The sequence below is a fragment of the Nyctibius grandis genome, chromosome 11, assembly GCF_013368605.1.
Source record: "Nyctibius grandis isolate bNycGra1 chromosome 11, bNycGra1.pri, whole genome shotgun sequence".
NCBI lineage: Eukaryota > Metazoa > Chordata > Aves > Nyctibiiformes > Nyctibiidae > Nyctibius > Nyctibius grandis.
Genome location: NC_090668.1, coordinates 6,750,906 through 6,777,738, shown reverse-complemented (window position 1 = coordinate 6,777,738; position 26,833 = coordinate 6,750,906). Strand labels below are relative to the sequence as shown.

The 26,833-nt window shown below is 61.1% G+C and overlaps 1 protein-coding gene across 1 annotated transcript; it reads left to right on the top strand.

The window, feature by feature from the left end:
- CSPG4 (chondroitin sulfate proteoglycan 4) lies at nt 1-26,579 on the top strand. Its single transcript, XM_068410412.1, has 10 exons — nt 1-138; nt 12,659-12,822; nt 13,970-17,551; nt 17,852-18,331; nt 18,736-18,912; nt 21,907-22,105; nt 22,293-22,427; nt 22,597-22,751; nt 23,349-23,532; nt 23,904-26,579. Exons 1-10 carry the CDS (start codon nt 48-50, stop codon nt 25,802-25,804), a joined length of 7,068 nt encoding a protein of 2,355 aa, XP_068266513.1. The 5' UTR covers nt 1-47; the 3' UTR covers nt 25,805-26,579.
- Nucleotides 26,580-26,833: the final 254 nt, after the last annotated feature.

Sequence of the window (26,833 nt, the reverse complement as noted above, 5' to 3'; positions counted from 1 at the left end):
GTGCCGTGCCCGGAGCCCGAGCCGCCTCTCCAGCCCCAGGGGACACCATGGGTGCCCGAGGTGGCATCGCCACGCTGCTGCCCCTGTTGCTGCTGGCCTGCCAGCCGCTGCCTCTCGGCGCGGGACCCCCGGCCGGAGGTAAGCCCCATCCCGCCAGCCCACCCGAGGGATGGAGCGGTGAGAAACCGGGGGGGAAAGGCTCGGCTTCGGGTGCGCGGGGTGTGCTGGGAGGGATGGGAGTGGTGCGGGCACCCATGGGTGCAGGCTGTCCCTCCCTGAGGTGCGGGGGGCCAGGAGCAAGGAGAGGCGGCTGCGTGGTGTAGGGCAGGGGGTTTGAGGGGGTTTGGGCCAGGTTGCCCTGCGGAGAACACCGAGGGAGGGAGAGGGGCTGCTCACCCGCTGCGGCTCTCGGGGTGCTGTGCACCCCGGCTGGGACTGATGCTTTCCCCAGGGGCACACGGGCAGGAGCCGCAGGGCTTTGGGGTGCACCGCGGGCAGCACGGGGGACAAAGGCACCTTCCCTGCTCTGCCAAAGCCCTGTGCCACGGGGACGGAGCACGAACTCCGTAGGGAGAGCCAGCCCTCCGTGCCCATGTTTGGCCTTGTCTGAGAGGGCAGCCCCTCCGTCCTAGGAGCGGGGGCTTGGATGGGTGGGAAGGATGGAGCTGGGCGGCTTTTGCCAGGGTATGTGTCACCTCCTGACTCTGCCCTGTCTGTCCGGTGCGTCCGGGGCGGCTGGGCGCATGGGGCTCGCCTCTCCTGCCGGCACAGCCCCAGAGGGGTGCAGGATCACCCTGCGCATGATGGGGCACTGGGGACGACCCAGGACTGAGGGTCTGCCCCAGGAGAAGGAACCATGGTGCTGCAGAATGGGCTGGCCCCGGGCAGAGTGGAGGGCAAGGGACACTGGCTGCCGGGCAGGGATGGAGAGGGCAGAGGGGTTACTGCAGGGCATGGGCTGGGCTGGGAGCAGAGCGGGGGGTTTCTATGCAGTTTCCCCAAGAAGAGGCCAGGTCTGAGCGCACGGATCTTGGCACGGCGGCGTGCCCTACCTCAGCATCCCAACGGCCATCCCGCAGCCCCGCTCCCACCCTGCGCCTCCTGCCTCCTGCTCCCTCCCCTGCTCCGGGATGCTTGGACCTGTGATGGTCTGAGTCTCAGCAGGCTCTTTGGAGTCTGGACATGGGTCTCACACTGCTCAGGGCAGGTCTGTGCCTTAGCCTGACCCTCCAAGCTGTGCTTGGGGTCTAACCGACCATTTTCACTGGGTCAGAGGCTTCAGAAGTGAAGAGAATTTTAAAAAGCGCTTTTTTTTTCCCTAACTCACCCTCAAATAAATATAACATCTCACCGAGCAGTTTCTCTCCCCCAAACCCCCCCCAGGTGCCGGGGCTCCGACCAGTGGTGGGGCAGGATCTTGCTTTGTCCAAGCAGTTTCCAGAGGAATTACTGACCACCTCTGGTCTTCTGCTCCCTGACCACCTTCTGCAGCTGAGCCTGTGTCAGTGCGAGGAGCAGGAGGATGATCCCAGGGCCCAGCCTTGTGGCCCTCAGCACCTGCAAGATCCCTGAGGGTCCCTTGTTGTCCCCATTCCCTCCCCAGCAAGCAGGTGGCCTCCAGGACACGCTCCTCTCTTTCCATCCCGCCTTGTTCCTTCTTTTTTTTTCCATGCACCGAAATATGACGATGCCTGGCAAGCTGAGTGGAAAAAAATCCCTTTTGTTAATGAACAAAGTGGTCTTCTTCCTTCCAGCCCTGACCTTTCCATCCCAGACAGGGATTTCACCATGCAGAACCATTGCCCGCTCGGGTGTCCGGGATGGCTCCCGGGGCTGCCTTGGCATTTCCAAGCTCTTTCATGGTGAATGGGCTGGAGCAACCCCAAAAACCACCCCGGGGCTTTCAGTGGCACCTGCCAAAGCCCAGATTCCCCCCAGGTAACACCACCCACAGCCAGGGCACAGCTCCAGGTATCGACGGAGCCTGGTGCGGACCCATGGGGCTGAGAAAGGAAAGGGGTTTTACGCCCATTTTCTGAGGCTGGGGACTATTTTTGCGCCTGATCGAAGCAGACATGCCAGCCTGGTCTGGGCACCACCCTCCTCTGAGCCCCATCCCCTCAGGAGCATCCCTGCTGGGACCACCAGCACTGGTGCCAGTGTCCCCACAGGCTGCCTGCCCCGGACATCCCTGCATCCCCATCAGGGAGAGCCAGGCCAGCCAGCAGCAGCGTGCTGGGCACGGAGCTGGGGACGGGCTCGTTTTTAGGGGCAAAGCCTGTGTCTTGCATTGCCTCCAGGTTCAGGGGCCCGGGCGTTCTGCCCAGCCCAAAATGGAAAGAGTCACCATGTACATCAACAAATACAAGATTATATCAAAAAGAAAAAACACTCATAAAACTTGTCCTCTTGACATCAGAGTGTGAAGCTTTAGTAAACTGTTTCTAGACAGCCCAGCTCTCCTCCGGTTCCCAGTGAGGTCACCCGCAGGCTGAGCTCCTGCTTCCCCAAAAACCATCTCCCTGGGGGTTTTAACAGGGGATGGATGAAGGGGGAAGAAGGAATCGGATGTGTGGGGTCCCTGTGAACAGCATTCACCCCGAGCTTCCAACAAGGGCAAGCCAAAAATGCCTCAGCTGGACCCCAAGCAGCGGTGATGGGGGTCCCAGGGAGGCGAGCGTGACCCTGGCTTGTCCACAGCTGCCCTGTGCAGGGTACCTGCTCATGGGAAGGGAATGATGTCTGCCCCAGGGTACCCATCTGGGACCCCTCCTGCCTCCTCCGGGGTTATCAGCTCTAAGGAGCCACCTCAGCTATTCCTCTCCTCCGCCTTTGGAAATCCGATCGATTTATTCAAGCTTCTCTTTTTTTTGTGAATGCGCCACATGTTTTGAGGTCATAGCTTCAAGCAGCTGGAAAAGTTTCCAGCTGATGGGAAAGCACAGGAAAAAGGCTGAAAAAGGGGGAGAATGCAAACTGGTATCGTGGGAATCGGGGAGGAATATTCTCGTCTTACTCTTATATTTAGCAACAGAGGGCTGCGGGCAAATATATAACAAGCGCATTCCTCCAAGATCGCAGGACAGGGTTAAGCTCACCCCGAGGAACTAACGTCAGGTTGAAGGCTGGACAGTGACAGGACTTGGGAGGCTGTAGGCTGATGCTGTCTGTGTGCCTAAATAAAGCTCAAAGCACAGACTGTTCGCAACAGGCGTTGGCTCAGCCCGGCCTCAGCTCCCAGGGGCTGCTCCCTTGGCCCTTTCCAGGTGCCTGGAGGAGCCGGGCTCCAGCTTGTCTCCTTTTTGGGAAGCCAGTAACATCACCCCCAGCTTTCAGCTGGGAAAGTCCTAGAAACTCCTCAGCTCCTATCCGTGCACTTCGCAGGTCTTTCCTGGGCGTCCCGGGCCATTTCCATGTCCCCGAGTCACCCCAGCAGGTACAAGGCAGGTTTGCAACCAGCCCCTTCACCACCCTGTATCTCCAAACCTCCTGGGGACACGGAGCGAGGAGGGTGCCCACCGCAGACCCCTCGTTCCCAACCAGCCCTTCCCCGAGCCGTCTCCATTGCACCCAGTGCTTGGTTGCACATCGCCATCCTGCACATGGATGGGATGCTCCGTAGAGTTAAATGTAATAGAAAAACTGAGGTCAAGAGAAATGTGTTATGATCCTTCTCCCTGAGCTGCTGCGGAGGGAGTGGACGTGCCTGCGTGATGCTCATTTTATTTGTGAAGTTTGCAAACGGACTCAAGGCTCTTTATTAATGTGGCACAACCGGAGAACCCGCTTCGCCCTGTCGCAAAGCCACGGGCTGCTTTGCAAAGCAGAGCCCAGAGTCAGGGCAGCCCTGGATTCTGCAAAGTCGGGCTTAAAACCAGAGGAGCGGGGCTGCTGCAGCTCTTCCCCAGCCCGTGGTGGGGAGGATGCAGGTTTGCTGCCTGGTTTGTCGCTCGGTAGCTGTCGCTTATCCTCAGGACAGACCAAATAGGGCCTCTGAGCATCCTCCTGCCAACCGGCAGCGAGGTGGGGCGAGGGATGTTTATGCCCCATGCCCTGGATGGTGATAAATTCCCATTTTCCACCCTTCCTGCCCGGGTGCGTGGCCCGGGCCAGTTGTGCATCGCTCCGTGCAATACCTCCGGGAGCTGCCCTGCGTCCAACGGCTGCTCTTGGCTGCCTGACAGCCGGACAGACAGACAGACAGACGGGAGCAGACAGAAAGCATCCCAGGGAAGGGAGGGAGCTGCTAAAAACTGATGGGAGTGGAGAACGTCACGGGGCAAACAGCATGGTTTGGAGGTGGCCGGTCCCATCATGTGCCTCCGAGCCAAGGAGAGAGAAAAGTAACATTCATCCGTCACCGTGACTCACTGGCTTGTTCAAGGAGCCGCCGTGGGCCCTGAGTCAGCTCGGGATGGCCCCCGTGAATCCCTGCTGCTTCTTCTGCCCAAATCTTGGCTTGCTGCTCATTGTTTTTCCTCCCTGCTGCAGGCGGGTGGGGGGAAGGTGGGGGTTTGGGGTCAGAGCCCCCGGCTGCTTGCGGTGCCATCCCAGCCGAGCTGTTCCCAACCATAAGCCCCCCTGGTGCTCCCCAGTGCCCAGGCAGAAAGAGAGGAGGGGGTCAGGAGGAATTTCCCAGGCTTCGAGGTTTTCTGCATCCCATCCCACAGAAATTTCTGGGCCCACCGGGGTCATTTCCTCTGGGAGCCGGGAAGGAGAGAGGGAAGTTTTGGCCCGAGGTAGATGTGGCTGAGAAAAGCCTCCTGCCCTGCCCCGCAGCCCTGGGAGGGGATGTGAGCGCCCGCTTCCACACCCCCACAGCCAGCTATACATTCCCCCTGCGCTAGAAATAGAGCAGGCATTTATTTTCTCTATAAACATCACCCCGCCGCTTGTTTCTCATAGATGGAAAAGCTGGGAGGATGACAGGGGTGGGGAGGCAGGGTGGGGAGGGGGACCTCTGAAATCATGGGGAGAGGAAGAAAGGAGAGAGGAGAGGAGAGGAGAGGAGAGGAGAGGAGAGGAGAGGAGAGGAGAGGAGAGGAGAGGAGAGGGAAAAGAAGAGGAGAAGAGAAGAGGAAGAGGAGAGGGAGAGGAGAGGAGAGGAGAGGAGAAGAGAAGAGAAGAGAAGAGAAGAGAAGAGAAGAGAAGAGAAGAGAAGAGAATAGAAGAGAAGAGGAGAGAAGAGGCAGAAGAGATTTCAGCTCTAGAAAGGGGTAAAAAAAGACAAGACTCATTTTCTTTGCAGTTACAACTGCAAGGCAGACAATTTAGCGTGTCAACCCCAGATGAGCAAAAAACACCCTCTCTTTCCCTTTCCACGCTGCAAACACCCCTCCCTGCCCATGGAGACACTTCTCTCTGCCCCTCGCAGTACCCGGCATCACCAAAAGCCCATCCTGGCCATGGCCCTTGTAGCCCTGCGGGGTGCAGGGTGCTGTGGGTGCTGTGGGTGCTGTGGGTGCTGTGGGTGCTGCCCTGACAGCACGGCTATGGCCAGATCACCCTGAGCTGCACATTTTAAAAGCTCCTTCCCTGCCCGTGGATGCTGGAATCAAAGCTCCTGCAGAGCTTCAGCACCTCCCTGCACGTGCTGAGCTCTGAGCTCCTCTTGTGCCCATCCTTACCCTCCATCGCCCCAACTTTGGCTGATAACGCCCCCCCCCATCCTGGCACTTCAAGAGCCGTTTGACACAAGCCAGGCTGGGAAACGTCTGAGCCGGGGCGGCTGGAAACGGGCCCCTCTCCAGCGGCAGCCGCGTTGTTTGTTGACGGCGGGCGAGGATCTCTCCGGTAACGTCCAGCCCTTCCAGGGATAACTGTGAGCATCCCTTGGCTGGGCTCTGCTGCTCCCCTCTCCGGCTCCCGGGAAGGCTCCTTCCCCTCGCCGGGGCTGGGGAACGGGCACCAGCTCTGTTGGGTGGGCAGGGATGGGATTTGGGGATCTGCAGGCGGGATGCCCCACTCCCAGTAACCCAGCTTCCAGCCCAGGCTTCCGTCTGGCACTGGGCTGGCTGGCCTTGCCCCGTCGCATGCCACCGCGTGCCCCCCTGCAAGCCCTTCCCTCGCAGGGGGGGAAGGCTCGGTTGGAGCAGAGCTGGGGTAGGGGAAGCTGCGGGAGCGGGGGCCGGGATGTGCAGGGTGGAGCTGGAAAACCTGCCAGCGAGAGAGAGATGGAGGGGGAGACGGCTTGGGAGAAAGAAAAAAAGCAAGAAAGAGAAAGGGGGAAAAAATAGAACAAAACCCGCCTTGGGATGGTTTGGAAACCACGTCCTCGGGGGCTGATACAACATTTCCAGGCCAACTTCTCCTGGCAGCGGAAGCCTGAGCGAGCCTGAGTCAGGCTGCAGGGGACGGCACAAAAGCCCCATTGAGCCTCCCGCTTCCCCAAAGCCTCCCACTTTCTCCCCCCGCTTCGTTTCCCAGGGCAAAAAAACTCCAACCACCGCTTCCAGCTCGGGCTTATTCCTTAAGTCCCTCTGGAGCCGTTTAGCCCTGTGTTGTTAAAAGCTCTCCATCCCTGCTCCCGCTCGTGCCAGGCTCCGGGGGTGCATCCCCCCAGCTCTTCCTAAGAGCACGGTGGCCTTCGCAAGGGGGACAGAGCCCGTGTGTGGCAGGGGCAGTGCCAGCATCACCTCCTCGCCCTCCTCCCCTCCGTGGCCCTGCATCTGGCCGAGCCCGAGAGCGCAGGAAATACCATCGGCTTTAGGGCTGCTTGAATCATCGTCAAACCGCGCGCTGGATAAGCTCTGGAGCTCCAGCCAAGCCGCCTGGACCCCGCTTTATGGCCTCCAGCTATAGCAGCTCCTCCATGCTGCTTCGTAAGGATGGGGGGAGGCAGGCAGGAGCAGGCACCTGCCTCGGGCAGGGGGGCCAGGGCTGGCAGGATGTGGGGTGACACGGCAAGCCCCAACCCCAAGCAGTGCAGAATTAGCAGTGGGCATGTTTTCCCCTGACCCCAAAGTCCGTGGGCTGCAAAAAGGTTTGGTTTTTCTTCTTTCCCCCCTGGCAGGAGCCGGGGGAAGGCGAGCGGAGAGCAGCTGGCAGAGGAACTGAATTAATAAACACAGGCGGAGGTTTTCAAAGCAGCCAGAGGTAGGGCTGGATGATCTGCTGCAGGAGGCAGGGGCCAGCGGGACGGCGGTGAAGCAGAGCACCCCAGCCCAGGGGCTCTCCTCCCGTGCCCGAAACAAGGGTGCTGGCCGCTTCTGGCGAGCGCTTGGCAGTCGCAGCCCCGGGGAGGGTGATGGGCCACGGCTTTGCTGGCGGTTTCCCGGGCGCTGCTTTCCAGCAATCTCCGCTGGCCGGCACTCCTGGAAAGCGCCGGCCCCGGGGAGCCCCGCTGCGAGGGAGGGCCAGGTGGAGGGTGGGAGGTGAGAGCCGGAGCTCTTGTTCCCGTGGCCGGGGTTGGAGAAGCACACACAGCCCTGGCTCGGGGTGTGGGAGCTGCAGTTGTCGGCGGGAGTCACAGCATAAAGCCTGGAAGTGGGGATGAAGAGAAAAAGCCCTCCTCTGTGTCGGGAGCCATCGCACCGGGGATGGATCCGTGGCCATGACAGCCCACCCTGTAAATCTCAGGACCCCAGGAGCAGGAGAGCAGGGAGAGGCTTTCCTAGGGGCAGGGGCTGTTTGCTGGGCTGGCTCTGCCCCGTCCCAAATGCCTGAGCCCACCCACGCTGCCTGCGGAGGAGGGTCCTGCCAGCACGAGGGGGACTGTGGGACCCCCCCGAGGTCCTCGCCAGGCTCAGATGCCATCGCTGCATCCCAAGACTGGCTCACGTGTGACCCGTCTCCATTGCACTGGGACCTCCTCACTGCGGAGCCCCGGACGGGTGCTCAGCCCTCCTGCTACACCCAGGCACCCGCTCGGGTCTCCGGGCACCCCTGAAGGCCGCAGCCCCCCAGTCATCCCCCCTGGCACCCCTTCCTCCCAGCAAAGCCCCGGCCAAACCCGAGGGCCGCTCAGGCATCGCAGAGCCAGGCTGGGGATTAGGGCGGCTGAAGCCCTGGGCCACCCACGGCGGAGGCAGCAGGGCTGGTCCTGCCCACCCTGCCTGCGCTGGCAGCGGGGACGGGAGCTCGTGTACACGCTGCGAGGGGACCAGGAGGGGTTCAAGCTGCCGAGCGGCATCCCCAGGGCTGGGCGGCTGCTCCAACCCCTCCGGTGTTTGCACAGCGGGCGGGTGCAGTGCGGCTGGCAACGGGCGAGCTCGCTACCTTATAAAGTCATTAAAACCAAAAAAAAAACAACTCGGAGGGCCTCAAAACAAGCTCCTGACGCTGCAGAGGAGGCATGCACCAGGCTGGCCGTGGGGCGCCCCGGCAGCACCCCGTGCCGGTGCCGGGGGCTCAGCAGCACCGGGCACGCTGCCGAGGCGGGGGCCGCCTGTTGGCACGGGCCGGTGGGCAGGAAGGAGGGCAGCCGGCGGGCTGGGCTGCACCGGCGGCCGCACAAGCCCAGGGCTGTTCGGGCAACAAGGAGCCTTCACTCCTCGACTGTTTTTCCACCGTTAAAAAACTGGTGTGGCCAGGGTGGGAAGTGGCTGCAAACACAGAGAGTCTTTCAGGGGGATGCGTGTGCCTGCACGGGGCTCTCCTGGCACCCGCTGCGGTAATTAAAGAGCTGCTTTAATGAATTCCAGTCCCCTCCCTGCAAACACACACGGGCCACCAGCCCTGGCCCCCACCTGCCCCTCACCGCAGCCTCAATGAAGCCTTGTTGAGCAGCCAGCCCCTCCCCGGCGCCGTGTCCCCTCTGCCCAGGCAGGGTTTGCTCCTCTCCTTCCTCCTCAGCCTCAGCATCCTCCTCTGGGCAGAGCTACAGGAGTCCCTGCAGCCCCTCGGGGACTCGTTTGTGCCCCCCCCGCAGCGATGCACCTCCTCATGCACACCCCGAAACGCACCCAGCCGTCCCGCGTGCAGGGCTGGGGGTGCCCCGAGCCGGGGTAGGAGCCTGCGGGAGGGCAAGGCATTCGTCCACCACCTCACGTTTCCCCCCGCACACCCAGGAGATGTCTCCCCACTCCAAAAACCCCTCGCGTCCAGCGGCGGGTCGCTCTGCAAACCCTCGCCTTGAGCTTTCCCAGCGCTTTCCCTCGCCTCAGCCGGGACTTGGCTCCTCCATCCTCCTACGTGCTGGGGAAGAGGTGGGAGAAGTTTGTGTACTGAGATGTCAGAACACAGAGGAGAGGCCAAACCGGCCCCGCTGAGCCCCAAAGCAGCCCCAGGAGCCCCCCAGCCTGCAGCCCCCCAAGCAGATGGGGATCCCTTCCCCTCCGTGCTGTGCCCAGCCCCAGGCTCTGCCAGACCAGGCTCCCTCAGGGGGCTGGTGTGACAAAAAACTCCCTGAACACCAAAAAAACAGCAATTGGTGAGGCCAAACCCATCGTGTTTTCAACTGGAGGAGCAGGAGGAGAGGGCCAAGGCGTCCCGGACCCGGCACGTGGCCGGCGGCTGCGGCGGGTGCTGGGGCAGCGCCGGCTCCCACAGAGCCCTTGCTTGTTCGCTGGCCCCAGGAGGAGCCGAGCATGGCTGGGGCTTTGCTCCCAGCCCTCTGCTCAGAGCTTTTGGCTCGTCTCCTTGTTTTTTTCAATGCAGAAAAAAAAAAGAGAAGCAAAAACCCAAATGACAGTGCAGCCTAAAATCTGCTGGCTGCTGGCCGGCTGCTCGGAAACTGTGACGGAGGCTCCTCTCGCCTCGGCAACGCCTTTCCACGGGCCTGGCAAGGCAGGGGCAGCGGCTTCCTATGGGGCACGGCGAGCTGGGAACGTCGGTTATTTTTAGCCAGGGTGAGAAGGATGGTCAGGGTGCCTGCCCTGACCCACAGGCAGGACACGGGGACCCGCTGCTCCCCATGATGGGGATGCTCAGACATCCCCATCCAGGGATGAGGCTTGGCTCGGGGCACAGCATGCCCATGGCGTGATCGTGGCACCCTGGGAAAGGTGCTTTTGGATCACGAGAGTGCATCCACACGGGGCAATCCCGGGATGCTGAGCTGCAGCCAGCCCGTGGATGGGGCTGGGTAGGCGGGGGAGGTCCCTGCTCTCTCCATCAGTGCCCAAATCAGAGCTGCCATCCAAGCCATCGATCGGGGTGGTGCTCCCTGTGCCATGGAGGCTCCTCCGGGGTGAAATGCATTTGAAAAAAAAAAAACAAAATCCATCAAACCTTATTTTCTGTGTCTTTTGCAATGTGGAGGACAAGGAGGAGGGAAGAAGGAGGTGGAAAGCTGTGAGTCCCTTGTGAAAGAGAAATGCCACAGGTTAAGCAGCGTTCTCATCCTGGCCGGGCTGCAGTGCAGAGGAGGAGAGCGGCCCTGAAGTAAAGCAGGAATTTGGGAAGACAAACAGCAGTAACTCACACCGCTCTGCTGCCAGAGAACAATCCCAGCACCTCCTGGAGCCGGGCAAGGGTCCCTCCTTCCTCCCCCAGCACAGCACCACTCCCCTGGGCACCCACGCTTCCCGTTACTCGTTGTTAGTAGGATTTTATGAGAGACAGAGAAGAAAAGCATCTCTGGCAGCTTCGGGAGAACCGAGGCGGGACAACATGTGCTGGCTGCAGGAGCTGCTGCCCCTTGTCACACTGGAAAACAGGCTGGTTGTGCTGGGCTGGCTCCTCCGGCCCCAAAACATGATCCCCTGCACCCCGGGACACGCTGCCCGGCCCCTGGGCTGGCAAAGGAGCTGCCGGTGGGGTCAGTACCGGCGTGGGCTTTCCCTCCCTGTGAGAGCAGCGACTTGTTGCCCATCTGAAGACCATGTTTTTGGGATTAAGGGGAAGCCACAAAACAGAAACACAGCAAGATCCCGGCGGGAGCTGGAGCACAGAGCGCACACGCAGGGGGGGACCTCGGCAGGAGCCAGCACAGAACGTGTATGCAGCGTCTCCGGGGACCAAAATATATCGTCGGGCCCCGAGCGTGGCTGCCCGTGTCTGGGCAAGGAGGGAGAGGAAAATTCCCTTTTGCCATGTGCTGCATCGCTCCTGCTCACCAAACCCCGGGACAAGGCCGTGCCGAGGGCCCCAGGCAGCGCCCGGCGCGGCACCCACCGCCCTTGGCCACCGAGCAAGGCGCACCAGGGCTGGCTTTGCAAGGACCACTGGAAGGAGGGAGCAGGTCAGAGCCCTTCACGGCCCCATGAGGATTAGCAAAGCTCCTCTGAGTCACTGGCTGGGCCGGAGAGGACAAGGAAGCCAAAGTGCTCCACGCCAACGGCAGGCACGAGGGCCAGGAAAGGAGCGGGCTTGGGTAAGGCGGTCTGGCAGCCCTGCCCTGGGCTGGGCAAAGGGCTCGGTGTTAGAGCAAGCGCGAGATGTTTCCATGCTGCCATTTCTTCCCTGCCTGGAGCGGGTGGAGTGACGGTCCTTGCAACACCCGCATTATTCTCCCAGAGCCCAGGTGGTAGGAAATGATTTCTTGTGGAGTCTGGGCAAGGAGGTCTCGCCATCCCTGAAGGGCTCAGCCGAGCATCCCCTACACAGGGCGCTGCAGAGCCCAGCTCAGAAGAAAACACGTAAAGCCAAAGCAGAGCGCTCCAGCTCTGCCCATGCCAATCAAACCCTCACCCTCACCTCTAACGATGGGCTCGTTTCAAACCCTCCGTGATTGTGGCTGCTTGTTTTTCTGTTGGGTTTTTATTTGCTGCATCACCCCCTGCCCCATTCCTGCCTGTTCCCACCCCGGTCAGCCCCACAGAAATTTGGGCAATAGGAAAATGCAACCAGGGAAGCAGCCGTAAGAGCACACGCGGGTGTTTACACCCAGACCTCAGCATGCAGGAGGCTGGTTTCACCCCAAGCCAGCTGAAAAGTACAACTCTAAAATTAAGCCTTGCCGCTCCCTGTGCTTTTAATTCTGCCCTCTCCCGCGTATGCCCTGTGACACAGTCTTTCATTTCACGACCACATGCCATTGCGCTGAGTCCCTGTCAGGCTGATGTATACTGGGCGCTGAACGCGGTCCAGCTCCAGCTCCAGGCGCCCTGGTTGAGCCAAGGTTTCCGTACAGCCTCACATCCACATATGGATCACAGACACAGGCGTTGATTCCTCCAGCACCGAGGGAGCAGCCACCATCAGCAATGTCTGGATGATACGGAGAGCTGGTAAAAAGTAGGATAAAATAGGGAGAGGAGCAGAGCGTGGTGTTGGCTGAGCCGGTGGCATCCCCATGCAGCATCTCTCTGTTCAGCAGCAATTGGCACCAGCCAGGGAATCCAGCCAAGGCACGACAGCCACTGCTGGAAGGATTTATATTGCTCCAAAGGGAAATGGCTGGGGCAGAATTGAGAAAGACTCGTTAGGGTAATGGCTCACCTCCTAACGCATGGGAAGTCGGTCCGATGGCAGGCACTACAGCATCTGCCCTGGCCACGTAACGAGGGGGAAGGTTCCTCTAAATGCGGCTTGAGCAAGGAGAAATACAACCTCTGCCTCCACACACCCAGCTCCTAGAAACCCCTTCAGCTAGGAAAATCAGCAACCAGACTGCCCTGAGGGCCCTTCCAGGCTCCCCTGTCACAGGGCAAACGGGGAGCCCAGGAGGGAAGGACTGACGGACAGGCTCAGGGGGCTCCGGATTCACAGCACCCACACAGACAGGGCTTGCAGGGGGATGCCTTTCCCTGCCTCACCTTCTCCTTTTTCTCCCCAGCCTCTTTCTTCGGGGACGGCTTCGTGGAGCTGCCGCTGGCGGACGCCTCGCGCACGGTGCGGCTCCGCGTGCAGCTGTACACCAGCCAGGGCAGCGGGCTGCTCTTCCTGGCCGCCGGCCAGCCCGACCACCTCCTGCTCCAGCTGCGAGCCGGCACCCTGCAGGTCAGCACCCCAGCACCCCAACGCAGCCTGGGGGCTGTGGGTCAGGGCTTCAGCCAGTGCCAGGGTGAAGGGGCAGCACCCGAAAGCAGCAGCCCGCAGGGCCAGACACGAGCACGGACAGCCAAGGTGCCAAGAGCCCTGCCAGGGGATGTTGAGTTCAAGAGGAGAGTAGACACAGTCTTGGGAGAAGCAGTTAAATACAGAGAACCAGGCCGCAGATGGGGAAGCTCCTCACCTGGGGTGATGCTGGGGAGCATCGTGGAGACACCCAGACACACATTGCATGGTCGACATGGTGCACAGCATGCCCAGGGTGCAAGGGCTTAGTGAAAAGAAGGGATGAGATGAGGATCCAGAGAAAGAAGAGGTCTCCTCTGTCCCACCACAGGCCAAGCCCAGTCGGGGCATGGGAAGGGATCAGGACAGAAGAATAAAATTCCCCTCTTGTGGTTACGGTGTTGGCATCCACCATGGAGGAACAGAGCAGGGCGCACCCGAGGCACACATCCTGCCTCTCCTGCAGCCTGGGCTGGGCCACCAACCACATCTAAACCAAAGCAGGAGAGCAAGCGAGCTGCTGGCCGGAGGTGTCCCTAATGCAGACCATGTGTCTCAGGGCCCATGAGCTAACCCTCTACTTAGGCGGGCTCCAGGCTTCTGCCTGTGGGGAGCAACGCCTGCGATTTCCCCTGCCAGTTCCCAGGGCAAGGGCTGGCAGCAGCCCAGGTTGCAGGGATGGAGGGCAGTGGGCAGGATGGAGCAGGGAAAGAGGAGCCAGCATCTGGCACGGCTCCTCCATGGGGGGAGAGGGAAAGCCCAGTGGTGGGGCTGTGGGACTGGGAGATGGAGGACCCCAGGGAAATAGCCCTGAGACTGGGGTTTGCTGAGAATGAGTGAAAAAGGAGAGAAATTCAGAGAGTGGGACAGAGAAGGCATGGCCACGGGGGGACTGAGCTGGGGAGGGAGGAACATGCACAGAGGAGGAAGAGGGCAGGACGAACAGTAGTGAACAGAGGGACCAAAACACTTGTGAGCCCCCAGGAACAGTCCACGCTTCAGCAGGTATATCTGGTAGGTGGAGAGGTGTCTCCTGTGCTGCAAGTAACACCTTGCTTGAGCTCAGCACTTTCCATGTGCTTCCCTGCAGGCCAGGCTGCAGCTGGGCTCGGAGGTGACGACACTGCAGTCCCCAGCAGAGCTGCAGCTCAATGACCTGGCAGTGCACGACGTGGAACTGCTGGTGGAAGACGGCAGGATGATGCTGACCATTGACGGCCTCTTCAACAGCTCTGTGGACATCGCTGGGCCCGTACGGGAGCTGGACATCCAGTATGGCCTCTATGCTGGTGGGACAGGCAGCCTTGACCTGCCATACCTTGCCGACACCAGCTCACCCTTCAGAGGTTGCCTCCACTTAGTGACATTCAACGGCCTGGATGTCCTCTCCCCTCTGTCCTCTGATGGCAGCTCCAAGATCTTCCACCGGGTCCAGGAAGGGTGCAGCATGCAGTTCTCTGCAGACCCTGAGGACCCCTTTGGGTTTCTGGGGCCACACTCCTACATCGCGTTTCCCACGTGGGATGCAAGGGAGGAAGCGACCATCGAGTTTGTGATAACGACGAGCATCACCCAGGCACCCCTCATCTACCACGCGGGGCTGGAGAATGACTTCTTCTACCTGGAGATCTCCAACGGGCGCCTGAGAGGGTTTGTTGAGAAGGGGAACGGTATCATCGTCCTGCACAACAACGTCTTCATCAGCGATGAGCAGCAGCACTATGTCAAAGTCTACACAGACATCCACAAGTTTGAGATACTGATCGATTACTATGCCTCATCCACATCCAACCGGGGCATCAACAACTACCTGGACCTTCAGGGAAACCTCTTCATCGGAGGTATGAACGAAAAAGCTTTGCAAAGGCTGAGGGACCATCATCTTGCTTTCATCTCTGCGTGGACCATGACGAACAATTCGTTTGTTGGCTGCTTGGAAGACCTGCGGATAAACCTGCAGAGGAGGAGTCTGCAAGATGCCGTGATCACGAAGGACATCACATCAGGCTGTGGAAAGCAGGACCACTACTGGGACTATGATGAGGCGTATGAGCATGATGAGGCACCCACCTCCCCACCTCCGGATGTATGGTTGGGAGCACCAGGCCTGGTGGTGGAACCGTGCCAGCCAGACAACAGCTTCCCACCCGCCTTCGCCAACATCAGCAGGCTGCTGCACGTCAGCCCCCTCATTGTCTCTGAAGGGGGCACGGCCTATCTGGAGTGGAAACACGCCCAGCCGACGGTAGACTTGAGTCTTGCAAGCATCCGGCAGTCCCAAATCCTCTTTAGCATCACCAACGACCCTAGGCATGGCCAGCTGGAGCTGGACATTCCTGGGTCCAGGAGCAGAAGGAAGTTCACCTTGTTGGACATTGTGAATCGGAAAGTCAGGTATGTCCACGATGGCTCCGAGGGGCCCATGGACCAGCTGATGCTGGAGGTGACAGTAACTGCCCAGCAAGGGGTCCCCGAGTGCTTGCGGCAGGGGCAGATGTACCTGCTGCCCATCATGATCAACCCCATCAACGATGCCCCACAGGTGATCTTTCCCCACGGGAACCACATGACAATCCTGAAGCACACACGGAAGCACCTGACCACGGACATCCTGCAGGTCTTAGATGATGACACGTCCTGTGATGACCTCGAATTCCAGCTGCATGGTGGCCAGCAGATGGAGGAGGGTTATGTGGAATATGACTTCCACCCTGGAGTGCCCATCGAAGATTTCTCCTGCAGGGACCTGGAAGCAGGCAACATAGTCTACGTGCACCAGAGCGGGACAAACTTACAGCTCACTTTGCAGGTGAGTGACGGCACCGTCCCAAGCCCCATCGCCACTCTGAGGATCCTCGCCATTGACCCTGACATCCACCTGCACAACAACACTGGCCTCTTGGTCTCCCAAGGAGAGGCTGCACGCATTACCACAGCCAACCTGTCAGTGGAGACAAACGCCGAGAAACAACGGGTCGCCATCCTGTATGTCCTCACAGAGCCCCTAAGGTATGGTGAGGTCCAGAAGCAAGGGAGCATGGGAGGGGAATGGAAAAAAGTCGAGTCCTTCCACCAGCAAGACCTGGAGCAAGGGCGCATCCAGTATTTCAGCACAGATCCGGAGCACCGGCTGGAAGATGTCACGGAGAAGCTGAGATTCGAAGTCCAGGTGGGGCAGAAGGTCTTGCAAAACAACACCTTTCTCATAAGGATTAAAAGAGCCACCATTAAGATGAGGACCATGGTCCCCCTCCAGATGAAGAACAAGCGGCACAGAAATATCACCGATAAGGAGCTGGAGGCAATGCTGGAAGATCCAAACTCTGCCCCAGTCCCCTTCCACTATGTGATAATCCAGGCTCCCAAAAAGGGAAACCTAGAGCTGCTCAGCAACAGGCTGACTGAAGGCTTTGGATTTACCCAAGATGACCTGCAAAGAAACCACCTGAGTTACAGCGTGACCATCAGGAACTCTCATGAAGCAGAGGACACCTTCCAGTTTCGTGTCCACGCCGGCGAGCAGCACTCTCCCATCTACACCTACACAATCAGCATTGGTGGGGACCCCAATGCGCCAGTCCTGACCAATGTCCTCCTGACCGTGCCAGAAGGGGGGCAAGCAGTCATCTCCAAGGACCACTTGTTTGTACAGAGCATGAACAGCATGGACTACCTCTACGAAGTGATTGAGGGGCCAGCACACGGGAGGCTGGCCTGGGCTGCGTCCCACGGCTGGGCCTCCAGAGAGGAGATCATGGAGTTCACCAATGATGACATCCTCCACCGCCGGCTGCTGTACCAGCACGACGACTCCGAGACACTGGAGGACGACATCCCCTTCGTAGCCACCAGGCAGGGCGAGGGCAGCGCTGAGCCCGATGCGGAGGAGGTGAGAGGTGTTTTCAGGGTCTCCATCCAACCCGTCAATGACCACACCCCGGTCCAAGTGGTGAACAAGGTCTTCAACGTGGTGCGCAATGGGCAGCACCTGCTGACAACAGACGACATCGCCTTCACTGACAAGGACTCTGGCTTCTCCGACGCGCAGCTAGTGCTGGCGAGGAAGGACATTTTATTTGGCAGCATCGTGTCGGTCGATGACAGAAGCCACCAGGTTTATCGGTTCACACAGGATGACCTGAGGAAGAAGAAGATCCTTTTTGTTCATTCAGGAGCTGACCGGGGCTGGATCCAGCTACAGGTCTCAGATGGCCTCCACCAAACCACAGCCCTCCTGGAAGTACAGGCGTCAGACCCCTACATCAAAATAGTCAACAACACCGGTCTAGTCATCCACCAAGGGAGCCGAGGGAGCATTGACTCTTCTGTCCTCAGCCTGGAGACCAACATGGACATCAGGTCAGATGAAGAGATACGGTTCCTGATAACGACCCCCCCAAGGTGGGGGACCGTGCTGAGAGGGGAGCAGCCGGTCATGGCCTTCTCCCAGAGGGACCTGCTAGCTGGAGAGATCTCCTACCGCCACAACGGGAGCAGGAACACCCAGGATGAGCTCCAGTTCGCTGTAGAAGCAAACGAGGTGGTGGTGGAGGACACGCTGGCCATCAGTGTGTTCTTGGACACCCATCCCAGCCCCCTGCACATAGTCAACCACAAGGAGATACACGTCTTCCAGGGGGAAGCAGCCGGGATCAAGGAGGAGTACCTACTGGTGAGTACCCCCTTCTGTAGTCATTCCCCAAGCCTGCATCACTTTCCTGGCCACCAAACCTGGACAGCCACCAGTGGGACTCCATTTTACACCCACCTGCCCAGAGCAAAGGACTTGTGCCCATGCCAGGCTTTGCCCAGGGGCAGAGGGGGGGTTCAGGCATGGCCTTGGCAAGAAGGTGACTCTTGCAGCTCATCCCACAGCAAAGCCATGGGGGATTGCACAGCAGTGGGCTGTGGAACAGCCCGGCCTCACAGGTGCCTGCCCCCGACTCATGCTTTGTCTCCCCCACACTCCCAGGTGGCCCATGAAGAGATCCCCCCACAGGACATCGTTTACCTGGTGAGCAGCCCCCCGGCCTCCGGCTTCCTGGCGATGCTTCAGCACGGCCAAGACCCAAACGAGCAGCCCAGCCTGGACCCCATCCAGTCCTTCACCCAGGAGGACATCAACAGTGGCAGAGTCCTCTACCTCCACTCCAAGATGGAAGCGGAGCATGATCGCTTTGTCGTGGACATCACGGCCAGCGGCGCAGACCCTCTGGAGGGGGTGGTGGTGAGCCTGGTTGTGCTCCCCATCACCATCCCCCTGGCTGTCCGCAACATCACGGTGCCAGGAGGTGGCTCTGCTACCCTCTCCACGGGCATCCTCAACATCCCCAACGCCTACTACACGGCTCTCGGCGTGGAGTTCAGGGTGCTTGAGCCCCCCCGCTTCGGCACCCTCCTGAACAGCGAGCGGCCCGAGGACGGTGGGCTGCACGGCTTCACCTGGAGCCAGGTAGAGCAGCCAAGGGTGCCTGTTTGCCCACCACACTGCTTGGGAAGAGCCCGGGGGTGGGCTCCAGCACTGGGAGGCCGGGGAGGGCTGCAGGGCTCCTCTCCCCTTGGGATGGCAGGCTTGCCCTGAGGACAAGGCGTGCATCAGCCCCCAAGGCGTGCTCCAATGGCCTTGGGGACGCGGGGTGAGGATGCAGGCAGAGCGCCCGCGCTGGGGTCCAGGTCTGCTTCCCCTGGGGATCTGTCTCCCTGTCTTTGTGCTGCATCCATCCCGCAGGGATGCCCCAGAGCGAGTGCCAGGCGCCCTGCTCCCTCCCTCCTCCCAGGCGGGTGCTCAGGTCCCCTCCCCAGCGGGGCTCGGGGCCAATGGCCTCCCAGGATGGTCACCCGGCCCCTGCCCCGCAGGTGGAGAACCAGCGGATCCAGTACAGGCAGGATGGCCCCCGGGCCGTGGCCGACAGCTTCACCCTCCTGGCCAACGCCTCCGAGCTGGACCGGCAGAGCCAGCCCAGGACCCTCTTCGTCACCATCCTGCCCCGCAGCTCCCGGGGGCCCCGGCTGAGGCTCAACGCCGGGCTGCAGGTAAGAGCGGGATGCCACGGGGATGGGCACCCAGCCCAGCCCGGGCCCTGGGTGCTCAGCGCTGGGACACCCCACGGGACCCACTGCGAGCCCGGTCACGCACCCCGGGGAACTGGGGCAGAGCAGAGCTGGGCTGCAGCCCAGAGGCAGGCGATGGGCTCCGGGGGAGGGAGGCGGTTTCCCGGCGGGGCCAGGCTTTGCAGGAGGCGGAGACCGGGCGGGGTGTGTCCGTCCCCCCCATCTCCACCCCGTCCCTCCCCGCTGCCGATGCTGAAGGCGCCCGCGAGATGGGAGCATCGCCCCGCAGCACCGCTCCGGCCCCGGCAGCAGCAGCACTAAAACTGCAGCAGAGACACTCTTAGGACCCACGCAGCAGGGCCAGCCCAGAAGCACCATTTCCCCCGCCACCCCCCACACTATCCTCACCCATCCCAGCACTTCCCAGGCCGGCAGCAGGGAAAGCAGCTCCTTCCACCAGGATCATCACACCAGGATCATCGCGGTGGCTTTGGGAAGGTGTTTGGGAGCTCGGGCTCTGGGGGAGATGCCCGAAGGGAACGATATGGGCTGGGCACCACGCAGGCAGCCCAGAGGCAGGGAGAGGGGCTGGCAGCAAAGCCTGGGGGATGCCCCATCCACAGCCAGCCCCAGCTCTGCCTGCACTCCTCTGAGTTACACCCCAGCACATCCCTTTTATAGCTCATCAGTTGGTGCCCCCTTGATCTGCCCCAGCTGTGCCAGAATCCCCGCACTCCCCACAGAGGAAGGTCAGCCCCTCGTCCCCTCTCCGGAGGCACAAAAGGCCCTCTCTGCTCGCTGTAGGATCCCCGCATCCCGAAAGAGCTGCTCCCTGCTGGCTCTGGCAGGGTGGGCCAGAGCGGGGGGAAGCAGGGACCCTGTCCCCGCTGCCACGCATCCTGCCCCGGGCACAGGCAGATGCACAGAGGAGGAGGAGAAGGCTCCTCTGCTCATTAACCCAGGGATTTCAAGGCACTTAGGGAAGCATGGCACCATGCTAAAAAAAAAAGGGTGAAAAGAAAGAAGCAGCTCCCCAAATTAACTCGGAGGCAGCGATCCACCCACCTTTCCATTGGGATGCCCCCCTGGCCCTGGCAGGGGTAACCCCCGCTGCCCCGCTGCCCGCAGGAGGGGCTCTGGAGCTGGGAAAGGCTCCCTGCCCCAAGCAGGAGCAAGGCTAAAGCAACCCAGGGCTCAGGAGGGGCCCGGCCCTGCTGTGTTTGTGCTCTGGCGAGAGATGACTTCAGCGTTTAAAGGTCAGGCCGGGTCCAGGAGAGAGATTGCACAAAGCCTTCCTCTGCTGCCAGCTCCGGGGGTGCAGAGGCCACGCAGGGCTGGCGAGACGATGGGCAGGGTTCAGACCCCGAAGCGGAGCCCCCCTGGAAGGCACCAGGCAGATTTGGCCCCAAAGCAGCTTTTTGGGTTACGTCAGGAGAAAGGATGGCTGGATGGCACCGAGAGAGAGGCTTCCACTGCTGCGCCAAAGCACACGGACATGCTCCCGGCGCTGCCGCCGCCTCCCCGCGCTCTCCCGGAGAGCAGGGGTGACACGGAGGCTGAGCAAACACAATAACCGAGCAGCGAGAGCAGGAGCCAGGCGGAAGGCTTTAATAATTCAGGGTGGACAGGGAGCGTGGCAAAGAGGGTCAGCGCCGCAAGCAAAGCCACGTCAGCCACCGTCCCCAGTGGGCAGCAGTTCCTGGGGGCTGCAGGTCCCCGTTGCCTGCAAACACCTCTCTGGGCTTTGCCCACGGGGAGTTTTCCCTGGTACCGAGCCCCAGGTGTGACTGCGATTTCACCGGGTGCTGAAGTGACCTGGCTGTGGGTGCTGGGGACAGGGAGCAGCCCAAAACTTCGGTGTACCCACGGCGGAGCTCCAGCTCCCGTGCCAGCCGTGCGTCCAGCAGCGCTTCCCCCATCCTCCTCTCCGTGCCTCTGAGCCTGCCTCCCGTCATCCCGCGGGGACTGCCGAGGGATTTGATTTCACTGCCGGCACCCACACCCACTCAAGAAATGTTTTGGGTTAGGCCAGCTGAAAACGGCACAAAAGAGCTCATGTAACCCGGCCCGGCCAGCCGAGCGGCCCCGCCGGCGCCGGGGGGGTCCTGGGGGGCGGCAGGATGCGGGCCAGGCTTGCGAGGAAGGCTCGGTCCGTGCGCCCCGCGATTTTGGGGCATCCTGAGGGCAAAAGGCAGCTCTGGGGTGCGCAGGCAGGACCTGCCTGGCAGCGCAGGACTGACCCCCATGGTCTGCCAAGAGTGAGACACGGCACAGGATTAGGAGTGGGGAGAATTGTTGCCTCCCGCTGGCGAGGGGACGTAGCAGGGCTTTGGGGTGGCAGTGTCCCCAGGGGTGGGTGGGCACCGCCAGCCGGGGGAAGCTGTGGGGTGGCCCTGAGCTCGGCCGCATACTTGTCATTCCTGGAGGGTTTGCTGGGGCGGCTGGTGGCCTTGCTGCAGGGTGGCGAGGGGGCGGTGGGACGGGTGCTTTGCCGGGAACACGAGCTAGGAGGAGCACCCAGGCGGGGAGAGCCGGGGCTGCGGTCATCACGGACGCAGCAGCAGCTCAGGGAGCGAGTTCAGGGCTCAGGGACCCCACTAAAAGCCATGTCAAAGGCACAGCCGCTGCCCCAGCCACCAGCACAGTGCCTTCTCCCATTTCCAGCGCTTGGGGAAACTGAGGCACGGCGGGGCGAGCCCTCCCCCCTGTCCTGCACACACCATGCAGATGCACGGACCCAGCGGCACGGCACGTGCCGGGAAACACGGCAGCAGCGCAGGGTGACGTGGGGCTGGGAAGAGGCCAAATGATGGAGGCATCACCCGGCACGCGGACAAGGAGTCCTTGTTGGGCTGGGACGTGCTCAGGCACCCAGCGAGGCTGTCTGAGCTGGGACGGGGACTGGAGCAGGCTGGGGAGGAGGGGAGAGGTGCTGGGGGCACCCCAGGGGGGTGACAGCCTCTCCCTCTCCCCCAGCTGCGGGAAGGTGCCACGGCTGTCATCAGCCCCCACGTCCTGAGCGCCGAGGATGAGGACTCGCCGGCGGAGGAGGTGACCTTCTCCATCCAGCCCCCGGCCAACGGGAAGGTTGTGCTGAGGTCGGCGCCCGGCGCTGAGGTCCGGCGCTTCACGCAGGCCCAGATAAACGACGGCCTCATCCTCTTCGTGCACCAAGGTAGGACAGGGCTGAGGTGCCCGGTGTGACCCCCAGCCCGAGGGAGGGGACACCATTGGAGGGGAGCACTGTGCCACCAAGGCGGGTGCTAACCCCATGGCACAGCACCCTGGTCCAAGCCGTGCCAGGTTACTGGGGGGCTGCAGCCCCCTGCCCCTGTAAACGCCCAGCTCTGTGCTTTCCGCAGGGCCCCTGGATGGTGGCTTTGCCTTTGACCTTTGGGATGGTGAGAACCTGTCTCCTGGGCACTTCTTCCTCGTCCGGGCCCAGAGAGAGCCCCTCATCAGCCTGGTCAAGAAGCAGAGCCTCACCATCTGCCCAGGTGGGTACAGGCACCTTCCCCATCCTCCCAGTTCGATGGCAAACGGGACCCTTGGACCCTTCCACAACCTCCTGCCCCAGCCTGGCTGCCATCAAGAGATGCCTGTGGCAGGGGCTGCAGGTGGGTGGCAAGGCCACAGCTCAGAGCCCATCCTCGGTGTGTTTTCCAGGCACCCTGCAGCCCATCACCAGCCAGAACCTGCAGGCAGTGAGCAACAGCCCCGCCGGCCCCACCGCCCTGTACTACAGCATCGAGCAAGCCCCACGCCTGGGCAGGCTGAGCACCTCCCAGGGGGAGGAAACCAGGAACTTCACCCAAACCCAGGTGAGCTTTCACCTCCCCTGCCCCCAGGATGCCGAGGCACGGCCCTCCCTCACCCCATGCTGCAGGCCCGGGGGTCCCAGCCTGAGCCCCCTGCCACCATGGGCAGAGGCACCAGGTCCCTGGCAGGAGGCAGAGCAAGGCTGCGGCCACACCATGGCTTTCCCAGCCCTGCCAACACAGGTTTGCCTCCCCTGCAAGCTCTCCTGTGCTGTGCTCACCCTTGGAGCAAGCCTGGCCCGGCTCTTGGAAGATGCTGAGCAAGATCATCCCTTCCTCTGAGCCTCAGTTTCCCCAGTTACTGGGCAGAAACCTCCTGGCAGAGAGACACTGTGAGCTCTCAATGGTGGCTCCATACCACAACTGGTGATGATCCCCATTTCTTACCTAATTAGGGCTTGGCTGCTCCTTCCTGGAGCCAAGATGAGAGCCCAGGGTGTACAGATTGGCTCTAGCACAGCATCACCAGGGTTCCCCCCATGCTACAGTGCCCATCACACCAGAGATGAGACAGATACCATGTGGGAGATGGGTGCATCACCCGCTCTGGGTATTTATTTCACCATTCAGCAGAGCTTAGAGGGGTTTTTTTATTTTTAGGTGGATAGTGGGTTGATTTTCTACCAGCATGAGATGCCAGAGAAGCCCTTCTGGCTCGCCCAAGATGCCATTCGCTTCCGTGTGGTCGCTCCCACGGCCATCTCAGATTCCTTCATCCTCCTTGTGCTGATCTCCTTTGAGGCCAAGTGTCCACAGCGCTCGACTCAACTATGGAGAAATGCAGGTAAAGAAAGGAGGGAGAAGCAAGGGACAAGCAAGCTCTCCTGAAGTTTGCAAACTTCAGGAGGGCTTGTTTGTCTGAAGAAGACACCACCGTGCAAGTTCCCCTGGCCACCCAAGCATAAGCTTTGATATGCTTGTTGATCAAGCAACATCTAAAATTGCATCCATCCTTTTGCTGGCTCCCTGTGCAATTCCATCCTCCATCATCTTCCCAAACGAATAAGTCCCAGTTTCTTCTCATCCCTCTCCATTTCTTTGCAATCCTCTTGTTTCCACTATAACTTTCTCTCCCCTGGGTCTGCTCTCCTCTCTGGCAGATCCTGGCTCTTCCCAGGGGTGACAGACTTTTGGGTTTGCCCTTTCCCCCCCCAGGTCTCCAGCTTGCAAGAGCTCAACAGGCTGAGATCGACACCTCGGTGCTGGATGCCTCCAACCTCCTAAGCCAGATCCCGGTCCCCGAGAGGGCTGCACATGATGTTGTCTTCCTGGTGACGGGGCTGCCGGCTCATGGGCAGCTCTTGGTGGCTGGTGTGCCCCTGGAGCGGTCACGGCCGTTCTTCCTGCAGTCAGACCTGGCCACAGGACGCCTGGCATACGCCCATGGTGGAGATGGCATCTCTGGAGACCATTTCAGATTCAAGGCTTGGCTCCGTCCCCGGGTGCAGCAGTCCATCCGCCCTCCGCAGGAAGGAGTGGTCATCTCCGAAGCTTTCAATATAACTGTGACCAGCAGCAAGCCACCGCAGGTGGTGAGGCGGAAAGAAGTGCTGCAGGTTCAACCAGGCTCCGTGGTGACCTTGTCCCAGGAATACCTGGATGTGGCAGACCCATCAGGTTCCCCAGAGGAGATGGTGTACAGCGTCCTCCAGAGACCCCTCGCTGGCCACCTGGCCAACGCATACAACCCACGGGACCCCATCAACCGCTTCACCCAAGCGGATGTCAACGCAGGCCACGTGGTGTTTGTTGCCACCGGGAGCCAAGCCCCAGGGTCCTTAGCCCTGAGCCTCTCTGATGGCCACCACCTCCCCACCTTGACCTCGCTGGAGATCGAGGTGCTGCCTGCAGTGAGCACCGCTGCCAGCCTGGTGCCGCTGGAGGTGCCCCAAGAGCTGAACAGGGCCTCCGTGTCCCACCGTCACCTCCTGGGAGCTGCACAGCTAGGGGCAGGCAATGCCCTGTACAGGATCACCAGGGACCCAAGGTTTGGCCAAGTGTGGGTCAATAAAAAGCCGGCACAGGGCTTCTCACAGAAGCAGCTGGACCGTGGGGAGGTGATGTTCACCTTCACTGACCTCACCTCTCCCGAGGACAGCTTCCAGTTCCTTGCCATGTCACGGGCAGCCAACAGGACTGGGGTGGTGAATGTCACCGTCCATGCCTTGGTGAAGGCTTGGCCAGGCAGTGTGTGGCCCAGGGGCACCACGGCCCTCCTGGACACCAGCGTCCTCGACGCCAGCGAGCTGGCCAACCGCACCAAGAGCGTCCCAGTCTTCAAGATTCGCAGGGCACCTCGTGCCAGCCGTCTCGTGAGGGTCTCCAGGGACCCAGGACAACCCACCACCCCAATCGAGACCTTCAGCCAGAGTGAGCTGGAGCAAGGGCTGGTCGGGCTGGAGGTGCTGGATGCCGGGGAGACTGATCAGCCCCTGCAGAGTGACAGCTTTGTCTTTGAGCTGGCTGCTGCCGGTGTGCCACCAGCACTGGCAGCCCTGGGGTACACCATTGAGCCCTACAACACCTCCAAAGCCTACGGCGTCACCCTGCTCATGGCCCCTCTGGCACCCTCTCCACCAGTGCCCCAGGGCACAGCACAGAGCAGCCCCAGTGCCAGCGAGCTGGGCATGCCCTCCACCGCCTGGCCAAGCCCTGGTGCCACCACCAGCCCCAACCCCGTGGAGGGGGGCACCTTCCTTAGCTTCATTGAGACCAACATGTTCAGCATCATCATCCCCATCTGCCTCATCTTCCTCCTGCTGGCTCTCATCCTGCCCCTGCTCTTCTACCTGCACAAGCGCAACAAGACAGGGAAGCACCATGTCCAGGGCTCCCTGTCCTCCAAGGCCAAGAACGGGGCTGTGCCAGACCAGGAGACCTTCCGGAGGACGGACCCCAACCAAAGCATCCCCCTAACGACTGTCAACACCCTGGAGGGCAAGGGCACAGCTCCCCCACCCCAGGGCACAGGTCCTGGGGCACCACCGGACCCCGAGCTCCTCCAGTACTGCCGGACTTCCAACCCCCCCTTAAAAAACAACCAGTACTGGGTGTGACGGGCTCAGGCGCAGGGACACGAGCCCACCTGGGGGCCCGGACCCTCCCAGAGCACTACCAACCACCTCCTCCTGGCTCTCCTCCTCCTCCCCGGGAGCTGGCATCCCACAGACACAGGAGGACCCTGGGGATATGGGGGCTGCTGGTCCAGCCCACCCAGGAGCCCCAGATCTCCAGGTGGCTTTGGGCAGGGGAGGGGGGCACTGCACAGGGAACTGAGGGCAGGCAAAACACCAGAGCATCCCTGGGGAACGCTGACTTTGGGTGCTGCTTTGGGCCACTCAACAGTGGCCACGGTGCTGGAGGGGACCTGATGGCACCGGTCCCCACCGAGCCATCGGTGGCTCCTCCACAGGCAGCACCGACCGCCACGGGGGTGTTCGCTACAGCTCTTCGCTTACGAGGGAGGATGAGGAGCGGCTTGCGCTGAGTCAGGCTGGGGACGAAGCTGCCCGAATCCCCCAGGGCTAGGTGGGCTGAGACACTGGAGCAGAGGCTCGGAAAAAACCCTCTGTGGCTGATGCCAGGGGAATTTCAGGAGTCCCCACCCACTTGGAAAGAAAAACCCGCCTCGCTCTTTCTCTGCGTGCTTGCCGTGTGTTTCATAAAGCAGATTGCACCGAGCCCCGGGGAGGGGGGGGTTGCACAACAGGTAGGATGCCCTCGGCGGGGAGGGATGGCAGGGGCTCACCTGGGCAGCGTGAAACCGGAGAGGAGAGCGGAGAGCCGGAGCCAGCGCGGTTTTTCCGCTGTACGCAGACGTAAACAGAATAAAGTGCCTTTTCCGAGGTGCATCACGGCTTTCGTAAGCCACCCCCTCGCGTCGCCGCTCCTTGCCAGGCCTGTGTTCAGCCCAGGGAGCTGCCGAGCGACATTTGGAGGTAATGGCCCAAATTCTGGGCTCTCGCTCAAATTTTCCCCGGCCTGGAGTCCTACAAGCTCAACTAGAAATTATCTGAGGAAGAGCAGAGGAAAAACTGAGCGCTGAGCTCAGGATGGGACCCAACAACAACACCCTGCACGGCCAC